Below are 12,601 nucleotides of genomic sequence, written 5' to 3' on the forward strand. Positions count from 1 at the left end.
TCCATTACAGGTCAGTACTAAAGGTTTGACCTTATAAAGCGTACAAATATGTGGACCTGTGGCCTTGACAGGCAAAGTAGTGGTCACTGCTTCTAAATGTGAGTATCTAAAAACATTCTTAAAATAGTACATGACATTTGAAAGCATAAATGGACAATGAGATTTTTTTCAAAGACAATCTCAGGAAGAGATGAGCAAGCCAAGGACTGTTATAGCATACCACTCATCGGGATGTTCATGAATGAGGGCAGGCAAACCGTTGAGAGAGAGAGAGGCTGAGACAGACAGAAACAGAGAGAGAACCCAATCAGAAGATCACTATTTTAAAAAAATTATTTATTTATTGTCAAATTAATGTACAGAGGGGTTACAGTTTCATATGTAAGGCAGTGAGTATATTTCTTATCCAACTTATTACCTCCTCCTTCATTTTTCTCCCACCCTCCCCCTCCCCAGTTCCCTCCTCACTCTCTCTCATGTTGTACAGTTGGTTTACAGAATAATGCCTTGTAGGGCTGGGAATATGGCCTAGTGGCAAGAGTGCTTGCCTCCTACACATGAAGCTCTAGGTTCGATTCCCCAGCACCACATATATGGAAAACGGCCAGAAGGGGCGCTGTGGCTCAGGTGGCAGAGTGCTAGCCTTGAGCAGGAAGAAGCCAGGGATGGTGCTCAGGCCCTGAGTCCATTGCCCAGGACTGGCCAAAAAAAAAAAAAAAAAAAAAAAAGAAGAAGAATGCCTTGTAAGTATTGCTGCTGCATTGGTTTTGCCTTTTACTCTTTCTCTCTCCATTTTGGTGTTCCCCTTCCCTAGTTCCGATAAACATACAGCTCACTATTTCACAGGGGTTTGCATTCAGAGTTTCCTACTTGCTAAACTGGTGCCCAACTAGCTGAGTCATGTCGGTAGCTCAGTTTTTTGCTAGTTGTTTCGAGGTTGGAGTCTGGTGAACTGTTCTGACTGGTGTCCACCTTGCACCTCCAGATCTCAGCCTACTGAGCAGTTAAAAGAATGAGCCACTGGCACCTAAGATCACTAATATTTTAGTAAGTGTTGCATCCAATTACCCCACCCCTCCTTTTTTGTCTAAGATTGGGACTCAAACTCAGTATCTGATGCTTTTGCTCATTGGTTGGTACTCTACTACCTGAGCTATGCCTCCAACCCCTAAATCACCCATTTGTGAAGTTGGCCAATAATCAAAATAGGGGAGGAAACTTGCGTTAGAAGTTCTTAACTCGGGATTCATTATGGTCTGGGCTTTAGCGGCCCTGCGAGCCTCTGGAATTCCATGTAAAATTTTGGATATAGGAGTATATATTAATTATTCTGGGACAAGTATGTACATCTTAAATCAGATTTTCATAGGGTCTTTAGATTGAAAAAAAATGGGAGCACTGATTGATCTAAAGGCTGGCTGCTCATCTGTATACAAATACACACCTAGGACGTACTTCATCTGATACCCCATAACTCTAAAATTAGGAAAAATTTGGATTTTTCTAAATTTCTCACAAGATATTTCAGAAAAATAGAAAGTAAAGTTATCCTAATTAAAAGAAACTGTCAAGTCACAGAATACACATTCTTGGAAGTTCCCCCTGAGATATTATTTTTAGAACCCAGGGCTGACTTCAAAAATAATTTGAAAAAAGAAAGTTTAGATTATTCTGGAAATGGCCATCTATGGGCTTATCTGTCTGGATAGATTCCTATCCTGTTTTCATTAATCTGTTCCCTCATTTACTCATTAATTCACTCAGCTATTTAAATTAACAAAAACATATTTGAGGCTTAGGAGTGAATCCAGGACTCTGAGAATGCTAAGTACATACTTAGGAACTTAGGAAGCACCAGAATGTAAAGCTAAAATGCTGAAAAAACAAATAGATCCTGAAATGAAAGTGACAGCAGCACCTAGGAAACGAATAGCCATTGCTTGGATTAATAATTAGAGGCTACTCTCAAGGCAGAGGAGGCTGGTCAGAACTCATCCAACATAATCCAGGAAGGCAAAATGAATGAGTTGTTCCTTAACTCTCCTTCAGTGTTTACTCTTTAAAGTGAACAAACTATTACTAACTAGTGCTAAGGTTAAATATTAGCAAGTTTATGAGGTTCAGATCAGAATAGTTTGGGACTGGTTAAATGAAATGCATTAGAAACTTGAAAATAAATGTACTTGTTTTGTATGTGTAGGTTAAGTATACTTTTCATTTTCAGCAATAAATAGTGTTAATCCACTGCATGCACTTATCTTTTCCCTGGAAACATCTCTCCATGGATATATTATCTATGGCTTCAGTTGGAGGTGAGTAAAGGGAGGTGTTACAAAGTATATATTACTACAAATGGAAAAAGGGTCTGAGAGGGCTGAAAACCACTGATCTAAACAAAGTATTAATAACCAGAAAAGACAGGTGATAGCTGTTTACCTGTGAGGCTTATACCAAATTCCTATGGACACAGTATTGTAACCCTTCCTTAATGATAGTCTTACTTCCTCTAAGTCAACGAAGTTCTTTGATTAGTGGACTGAGTAAAAATAGAAAGAAGCTGTGAAAAGGAAAATTTGGGGTCTCTGCAGGCCTATGTAATTCTTTTTTTAAAATGTTTTTCTTATTGTTTATTTGTTTTGTTTTTGTTGCCAGTCCTGGGGCATTGACTCAGGGCCTGAGCACTGTCCCTGGCTTCTTTTTGCTCAAGGCTAGCACTCTGCCACTTGAGCCACAGCGCCACTTCTGGCCTTTTCTATATATGTGGTGCTGAGGAATCGAACCCAGGGCTTCATGTATACGAGGCGAGCACTTTACCACTAGGCCATATCCCCAGCCCAAGCCTATGTAATTCTTCAACATGTGTAGTATTTGAAAAGACATGTTAGGGAAAAAAACTAACATCAGTATTTTTTTTTTTAAGCAGAGCAACTGGTAGGTTTATCATAATGAAATCACTCACCTGTGCACAAATCTGATGCATGACGTGGCCAAACTCATGGAAGTAAGTCCTCACCTCGTCGTGTCTCAGGAGTGAGGGCCGACCTGCTGCTGGCTGGGAGAAGTTCACCACGAGGGCAGCCACAGACATCATGCGGCTGCCATCCGGGAGAAGGCAGCCCGGCTGGAGACCAAAGCAGGCTGCATGATTGTACTTTCCTTCCCTGGGAATGCAGAGCAAAGAGAAATAAAGATTCTTTTTTTTTTTTTTTTTTTTTTACGCAACAACACAGCATGGCCTTTCAAAGTTATTAAGTCCTATTTGACACTGAAGACAGTGTTAACACTGAATTTACTTTTTAGAAAGTCTATTTTACTAAAAAGTAAAAATGAGAACTAAGGGCTGGGGATATGGCCTAGTGGCAAGAGAGCTTGCCTCATATACATGAGGCCCTGGGTTCGATTCCCCAGCACCACATATACAGAAAACGGCCAGGAGTGGCGCTGTGACTCAAGTGGTAGAGTGCTAGCCTCGAGCAAAAAGAAGCCAGGAACAGTGCTCAGACCCTGAGTCCCAAGCCCCTGCACTGGCAAAAGAAACCAAGACCAAAAACAAAGACTAGATGAACATTTTAAGACTTCTAGTTAGTCTAGAACAAAGCATAAAATATACTATGAAGTCATTTATTTTTGAGTAACACAGTATCTGTGATGGTCTCCACAAAAGTAACATGATATTTTATCACAGTCTAGGAACAGATCATTCAGATTTGGGATGAAATATCTGAAAATGGCAACTTTTCGGAGCCTATCAGAGACCTGACATTGAAGGGCAATCAAGCAACTCCTATCTAAGATGGGCCTCCTAGGACAGGAGAAGGAGGCAAGACTTTCATATACATATGAGTATATATGTATAAATGTGTGTGTGTCTATTTAAAACCCAGAATAGATGCTGAAGGCATCAGTAGGAAGAGAGTTTAGCAAATTGTAGAAGGCTGGTGGTTGGCTAGGGAAGCATGAGGCAGCAGACAGGGAAAATTTGCATCCAATTCTAGGCTTGTCTTCAATACCTCATTGGTACACAAAATCTGAAGGACAGGGTGAAAAAAAATCTGGGAGGGAAGGAAGAGCCGCTATTTAAGAGCTTAAAGGGTTGCTTAAGTGCTTTGTATTTGTCTCCTATAGAATGAGAGTCTCTCATGCACGCACCCTCCACCAAGGGCAAGAACCCCAATTGTTCTTGGAACATTGCTATTTGGGGAGAAGAAGAGTTTTAAAAAGCCTGTAGTGCTGGGGGAGGGGTGGAGCACATCATGACCTGAGGACTAAGCTGAGGGAGGATAAGGCAGGTTGTGCAAACTGCCCCATTCCTAAAACACAGTGGCACAGCCTACTCTGTGATTAAGACTGGTACTAAATCAGAGCTACAGATTTTCCATCCCCTAACCAGGCTACCAAGCATCCAGTAACACATTATAGCTGCCCACTGCTGGGAAGAGCAAGGACTTCTATAGAGACCTGTTCAGAGGAGGCAGAGAGCAAAGAAAAAGGTGTTCCAGTAAGGTAGAACAGAAACAGAGGAAAACTGAAAAATCAGTTCCTACCCTAAATCTTTGACAGAAGAGTCTGTAACTTGTAGCTCACTGAATTTAACCACAGCAGTAATCCATCAAAAGTGATCATTTTAAGGCATACAGCTATTTACCTCAATCTCTACTGTCCTACACAAATGACTGCCTTTCAAAATGAGGTTACATAAAGATGTAAGGAACAACAGCAACAAAAACGGTCCAGAAGCAAAGCTAAGCAAGAAAACCAGATTCAGATATGACAAAAATGCTGAAGCTATAATAGTATTTAAAACAACAAATACTTGTATGCTAAAAGGCCTGGAGGAAAAGTAGAAGCTTTGCATGGACAGGTGGATAATTTGGGCAGCATTAGAAACTGTCAGAAACAATCCAGGTGAAAAACACAGTAACAGATAAGGATGTCTTTGACAGAGCCCGCTCAAGAACCACTAAGCCAAAAGATAATAGAAATACCCTCTTTGGTTGGCAATAGAGCTTAGTAGCATAGCATTTGCCTAGCTGAGCAAGGACCTGAGTTTGATTCCTGCCACTCCTTTAAAAAATCATCCTTAAGCTGGGTGCCTGTGGCTCACATTGGTAATCCCAGCTACTCAGGAGGCTGAGATCTGAGGATCACAATCCAAAGCCAGCCAGGTAGGAAAGTCCATGACTTTTATCTTCAATTAATTACCAGAAAACCGCAAGTGGTACGGTGGCTTAAAGTGGTATATAGAGTGCTAGCCTTGAGCAAAAGGAACCCAGGAACAGTGCCCAGGCCCAAAGTTCAAGCCCCAGCACTGGCAAAAAAAAAAAAAATAAAAATAAATAAAAAAATATATATATATATATATAATCTCCATCCTCTCTGGGCACTGGTGGTTCATGCCTGTAATCCTAGCTACTTAGGAGGCTAAGATTTGAGGATCACAGTTCTAAGTTAGCCTGGGCAATAAAGCCTGTGAGACTCTTATGTCCATTTAAAAACCAAAAAGCCAGAAGTAGAGCTGTGGCTCAAGTGGTAGAGCACCAGCCATGAGGGAAAAACCTAAGGGATCAAGTTAAATGAAATAAGTCAGACTCAGAAGAATATTGCATGTGTCCTCTCATATGTGGATTTCTTTTCCTTAAGGAAAAAAAAAGAAATATATATGGAACTATTTGGAGGCAGAACCAATGGCAAGTGGAAAGGAGAAAAAGAAATGGCAAAGAATATGGTCAAAGTACATTATATACATGTATGAAAAGGTTATGATGCAACACAATGAACACTTTGTATGTGCTCCTACTGGGGCTTGATACTGGGCCTCACATTCTCACTTGGCTTTTTCAATCAAGCCTGGTGCTCTAACACTTGAGCCACAGCTCCTTTTCTGGCCTTTTGATAGTTAATAGGAAGTAAAATCTCATGAACTTTCTTGCACAGGCTGGCTTCAAACCAGTATAAGATCCTGAGATCTCAAGACTCCTGAGTAGCTTGAACTATAGGTATGAGCCACCAGAGTCTCTGATTTCAAATAAATACACACAGTCAATGGTAATGATGATGACGCTGCTAAAGCTTATTCACTTGCTATGTGCTGGGCAGTCTTCCAAATGCACTGTGTATAACAAATTAATGTGTGGTGTGGGTGTGTGATAGTCCTGGGACTTGAACTCAGGGCCTGGGTACTGTCCCTGACATTTTTTTTGCTCGAAGCTAGCTCTCTACCACTGGAGCCACAGCGCCTCTTCTGGCTATTTGCTGGTGAAATGAAGATTAAGAGTCTCATGGACTTTTTTGCTTGGGCTGATCTCAAACTGTAATCCTCAGATTTCAGCCTCCCGAGGAGCTAGAATTACAAGCATGAGCCACCATGCCTGGAAACAAACTAATTTAATTTTTACAAGCTCTACAAAACAGGTGTCACTAGCATTCCTATTTTTTGTTTGTTTGTTTGTTTGCTTCTCTGGCCAGTCCTGGGGCTTGAACTCAGGGCCTGAGTACTGTCCCTGGCTTCTTTTTGCTCAAGGCTAGCACTCTGCCACTTGAGCCACAGCGCCACTTCTGGCTTTCTCTATATATGTGGTGCTGAGGAATTGAACCCAGGGCTTCATGTATGCGACGCAAGCACTTTACCACTAGGCCATATTCCCAGCCCTAGCATTCCTATTTTTAAGACCTAAAATGCAGGTAAGGAAACTGTGCTCCTTTACTAGGAACCACAAATGGGAACTATGGAAGGGAGGCATTTTAAACTGAGCAGCTATCACTTTTAAACACTGTGGTCCTCAGTACCTTGGGTAGAGGTCCAAGTAGAACTGTCCCAACACTTCTCCTGTAACTTTATCCTTCACGGTGTAAAGTGTAACACTGTTATTCCAAACATGAGCATCTGTCACTTGCTCGAATGAAAGTCCCAACAGCTCCTGGTAGATATTCAGCAAGCCTTCGGTGACCACCTCAATGGGAAAGTATTCTTTGAGGAACTCTTGGTCTATGCAGTACTTGAGCTCCTCTGTCTGAGTCATGTAGTAGGGCAGGTCCCAGGCATTGATTTTCCCATCGTAGTCAAAACCTTTCTCTTCACATTCTTTTTTCTTCAAATTCAAAATAAACTCTCGTTCTGCCTCACCCAATGGTTTTAGTTTCTGGCTTAAATCATCTGTGAGGGAAGTAGAAAGTTATTGATCTGGCCTTGGATCAACCTCAGTGTATTAACGAATTATATATAGTAGTACATATTTATGGGGCATTTGTTACAAGTTATATGTGATTCACACACATACACACAACACACAAATATATTTAAGTGTGGTCATTAAGGAAGCAGTAGAATAAATTTTGGGCTAAAGGCTGACTTTAACACATTATTAATTTTCTATAGCTTCTATTAATACAAGAATATCAAATCAATAGATGAAATATTTTGATTAGTTTTTCAAAGTGAATATAGTATGAAAGATGTCAACAAGGAAAGTAAGAAAGTCATATTTGGTTAACTCTGATTTGAGATGATTATAACAAAAATTAATACTTTCACTTAAACTAAATTTTGTGACCACCTTTTGCTAAAAAGCCAAAGTGACTATTGGGATAATCACTTGGATTGAAAGGGGAATGGGGAAGAATGGCATACCATAGGCAAGAACCATGGCTTTAAAAAAATCATAAAAAATAAATAAAAATGACTTAAATGGATGCAAATAGTGAAAAAACACATATATTAATTATGATTCTAGTTTTTTGTTTTGTTTTTCCTCTTCTGGAGTCAATACTGGGGCTTGATCTCAGGGCCTGGATGCTATCCCTTCACTTTTTTTTGCCCAAGGCTGGCAGTCTACCACCTGAGCCACAGATCCACAGCTGGCTTTTGAGGAGTTTGCTACAGATAGGAGTCCCACAGATTTTCTGCCCTAGTCTGGCTTCGAACTTCAATCCTCACATCTAAGCCTCCTGGAGTAGGAAGAATTACAAGTGTGAGCTACCAGTGCCTGGTTTTAGATTATAGTTTTGAAATATATTGTTTTATACTGCCTTTAAATACCAACAGATGATTTCAGGAGGACAAGGTATTGAATTTTTGTTAACATATATCCTGTTTCTATTTATATCATCTAGGTAAGCTTATTTCATATGAATTCATAAGTAGCCATTCTATAACTATCAAATACCTAGTACCAGTGAATAAAGGCTAACACTATGTTAGCACCCAGGATGTCATATGTGGAATCAGTATAAAAATCCCCAACAAAAACCAGGCATAATGGGGCACATGCTTACAATCCTAGCATAAGACAGAAGAATTTTGAGTTCAAGGCTATCTTGGAGTACACAGAAAGACCTGCTGAGACAGAAGAATTTTGAGTTCAAGGCTATCTTGGAGTACACAGAAAGACCTTATCTGAAACAACAACAGCAACAACAACAACAACAAAAAAAAAACAAAGACACACACACACAAGATGTAACATAGAATAAATTGAAGACTATGGTAATAATACAACAATGGAAGAGCCAATTCAGACTAAAACAACAGTCAACAGATTTATCTTGAATGAATGAAATGGAGGATGATCTCAAGCATGTCACTGATATGACAGTCATAGGGAACAGTCACAGGAAACAAAGAAATTGAGCTATAAAACTGATATTAACAGAAGAACTAACCTAGAAAGGCTGTCACGTGGCTTGTGCTCTTGGCAGTGTTCAGTTCTAGGACAAAGTCAGCATGAGTGTTGTAGCCGAGCAGTTTGGCCACCTGGGCCCGCAATGGGAGTAGCTGCTGCAGAATTACTGTGTTTTCCTAGTAAGCAACAACAAGGAAAGCAAGTCATTAGTTGGGCCCCAAACACTAATTAATGGTTACATTTTAAGGTGTGTAAAACTCAAATGTTTTCTTTCTTTTTTTTTTTTTGGCCAGTCCTGGGGCTTGGACTCAGGGCCTGAGCACTGTCCCTGGCTTCTTCTTGCTCAAGGCTAGCACTCTGCCACTTGAGCCGCAGAGCCACTTCTAGCCATTTTCTGTATATGTGGTGTTGGGGAACCGAACCCAGGGCCTCATGTATAGGAGGCAAGCATTCTTGCCACTAGGCCATATCCCCAGCCCAACTCAAATGTTTTCTGGACCATCCTAACTACTGCTTCCATTTCAGTGTTAAGAGATATTTTTTATTTTATGATTTTATTCTTGAAATAATTTATAACTGTCAAGTTTAGGAGGTAGTTGAGGTCAATGAATTTAGAAGATTACTTCAAACTTAGAGGAAGAATGCATTTTAAGGACTAAAGTGATTCCTTACTGCTTCTCAATAACAGAACTATATCAAATGTTAGTAGTTCAATTTTTTTGATATGCTTATTGTGGTAAAATGTACACAGTATGAAATTGATCATTTTACCTTCATACCTAGGTGTATGGCTATTACACACACACACACACACACACGTGCACATGCACACATAATAAAAAATAATGTGGTAGTAAGGAATCAAAGAAATTGGAACCCATGTGTTTTGCAGAGAACATAAAATGGAACATATTCTGTAAAACACAGTAGTACTATTTGTACTAGTCAAAAGAGTAGAGCAACCCGTGTCCACTGACATATGAATGGATCCATAAACATGGTACATATGTACAATGAAATATAATTCAACCTTTAAAAGGATATTGAGGGCTGGGGATATAGCCTAGTGGCAAGAGTGCCTGCCTCGGATACACGAGGCCCTAGGTTCGATTCCCCAGCACCACATATACAGAAAACGGCCAGAAGCGGCACTGTGGCTCAAGTGGCAGAGTGCTAGCCTTGAGCGGGAAGAAGCCAGGGACAGTGCTCAGGCCCTGAGTCCAAGGCCCAGGACTGGCAAAAAACAAAAAAAAAGGATATTGACTCAGGCTATAAGGATGAGTGAACTTTTAAGACATTTATGCTAAGTGAAATGTGCTAATCACACAAGAGTAGGCCTGAGGACCAATGGAACAGAAGACTCAGAAATGAGCCCACAGACTTATAGGCACCCTATATTGGATCAGAGAGCCAAAAACACAGGATGTTTCAGGAAGACAGCTCTTCAACAAATGGTGCTGGCAGAACTGGCTATGCAAAAGCAGCAAACTCAAGTTAGATTCTTATATATCATTCTGCACCAGAATCAACTCCAAATGGAACAAAGACTTCAATAGACCAATTACCCTGAAAATATTACAGGAAGGGGTAGGGGCAACATTAAAGCACCTTGGTACAGGTCAAAACTTCCTAACTAAAGATCAAGAATCACAACAAATCAAAGAACGACTAGATAAATGGGATTGCATCAAACTGAGTAGTTTCTGCATGGCAAAGGACATTGTTTGCAAGATAAATAGAAAGCTCATAGAATGAGAAAAAATCTTTATTACCTATGCATGAGACAAGGGCCTCCTATCTAAAATATATTGAGCTAAAAAACCTAAACCTCCTAAAAACAAATCCTCAAAGAAACAACCCAAATTATAAATGGGCTAAAGACTTAAAGAGAGACTTCTCTGAAGAAGAAATAAGAATGGTCAATAGGCTCATGACTGTAATCCCTCTGTACATCACCTTTACAATAAAATTTTAAAGAAGAAAAAAAAGAAATGTACCCATCACAAAATGACAATCTTATAATGAAATTCATGCAGAAAATTCAAGGGAGCTTGCCAGGGGCTGGGGACAGAAATGAAGGAAGCCTTGGTGTTTAGCAAGTAGAGTTTTGGTTAGGACACATGCAAAAGTTCTATGCATGGACAGTGGTGATGGTTGCAGAAAACCATAACATACTTAATGACCCTTGTGATGGTTTAAATGTCTCCCTAACAGCCACGTGCTGAAAATCGATCTGTACTGTGGAGCTACTAAGAGGTAAGGACTTTGGCAAGCCTCATGCTTCCCCAGCCTCATGACTACAGATGAGTCCTACCATACCAATCTTAGAACTGGTGATCTTTCCCATCCTTTCTTAAATATACTTGTAACATTTAATGGGACCGTGGGATGTGAAGTGACCAGTTAGATTTTTAGGTCATCTGCTTATGGATTTTTGCCTTAATAGCCATGCTATGAAGATGACAATAATGATGCTGGAAACCACATACTGACAAGGGCAGGGCTGTTGTCCACTCTAGGCCTTCATGTTGGTTGCAAGAGAAATATATCTTTGAAATGTTTTGGTAAGTGTATAATTTTAAATATACTATTTATTTATTGGAACTAAGGATTAAACTCTGTACATGTTAGGCAAATGTTCTACCACTTGAGCTACACCTCTAACCATCTTGTATATATTTTGTTCTTGAGGTAAGATTTTGCTAACTTTGGGCTGGCTTTGAACTTGTGATTTTCCTGTTTCTTCCACCTAAGTAGCCAGAATTACAGGTGTATATCACCATAGCCAGCTAAAATTTGGTGTCTTATCTATTAAGTGTAACATTCAGTAGCATTTATTACATTTACATATTTCTAGAACTGTTCCATTACTTCAAAAAATTCTGTAATCATTAATAGTAATTCTTCAGGCTCCTATACTTCCATTTCCTACTAACCCGTAATTTACTTCCTGAAATGTTTTTTCAGGGGGGAGGGACGGGCAGTGCCTCATGTATGTACACTTGGCAAGAGATCTTCCACTAAGTTATATCCCCAAGCCGAGAAATTTTTTTCTCGAATTTGTGCTTTTCACTGACTTTTAAAAAGTTGTCTAGCTATACGTCAACCCATGGAGACTAGGAACAGGACAAAGGTGCTGCTATAACAAACCAAGGTGCCAGAATGGAACATAAGGACATTGACAGAGATGACCAGCTTGCAAGAGGGAAAAGATGGAAGGATGGAAAACGGAAGGAAACAATTCTGTTGGATGAGGTTCTGGGGCTTCCATTGGTTGAAAAACCCAATTGCCCTGAATTCCTAACATGAGGGCCAATAACATCAGTTACTGAATGGCGGAGATTAGCTTGAGATGTTACCTTCCTACTCCAGACTACTTTTTCAAAGGGCCCAAAGGAAACTCCATTCATTTGAAGACAAATGGAATCAGCAAAATACAGAGGTCAGTGTTTTCAATTAGGCAGGAATTATGGAGCAAAAGCAAGGTGTACAGTTATTTAATCATGCAAAAAGCAAACAGACAAGAAACTAAGTTTTTTAAGGAGTTTCATTACCAATGATACTAACACTGGCCTACAAAATCCCGTGGTTATTTGGTCTCTAAAACAATCTTCAGACTATACTGGCACAAGCAGGAATCCTATGTATCAGTAGTTCCCTAAAATACAGTCATGAAAGATAACTGAGAATGTCTCTGTAGGCAAAATAAAGGCCATGAAGTGCAACTGATAAGGGAATTCTTTTTTTTTTGGCCAGTCCTGGGCCTTGGACTCAGGGCCTGGGCACTGTCCCTGGCTTCCTTTTTGCTCAAGGCTAGCACTCTGCCACTTGAGCCACAGTGCCACTTCTGGCCGTTTTCTGTATATGTGGTGCTGGGGAATTGAACCCAGGGCCTCATGTATACGAGGCAAGCTCTCTCGCCACTAGGCCATATCCCCAGCCCAAGGGAATTCTTAATCCAAGTAAGTCTTTTGGACTAACCA

General features: G+C 40.2%; 1 protein-coding gene across 1 annotated transcript in view; it reads right to left on the minus strand.

Moving 5' to 3' along the window:
* The window catches only part of Nln (neurolysin), a 93,804-nt gene that overhangs the window by 22,728 nt on the left and 58,475 nt on the right, over nt 1-12,601 (minus strand). Inside the window, exons 7-9 of the mRNA XM_048368291.1 lie at nt 8,659-8,794; nt 6,787-7,153; nt 2,960-3,161 (exon numbers count right to left, since the gene is read on the minus strand). Coding sequence (XP_048224248.1) covers nt 2,960-3,161; nt 6,787-7,153; nt 8,659-8,794 — 705 coding nt within the window. The remainder of the gene's footprint in view (nt 1-2,959; nt 3,162-6,786; nt 7,154-8,658; nt 8,795-12,601) is intronic.

This window comes from Perognathus longimembris, chromosome 19, assembly GCF_023159225.1.
Source record: "Perognathus longimembris pacificus isolate PPM17 chromosome 19, ASM2315922v1, whole genome shotgun sequence".
In the NCBI taxonomy this organism is placed as follows: domain Eukaryota; kingdom Metazoa; phylum Chordata; class Mammalia; order Rodentia; family Heteromyidae; genus Perognathus; species Perognathus longimembris.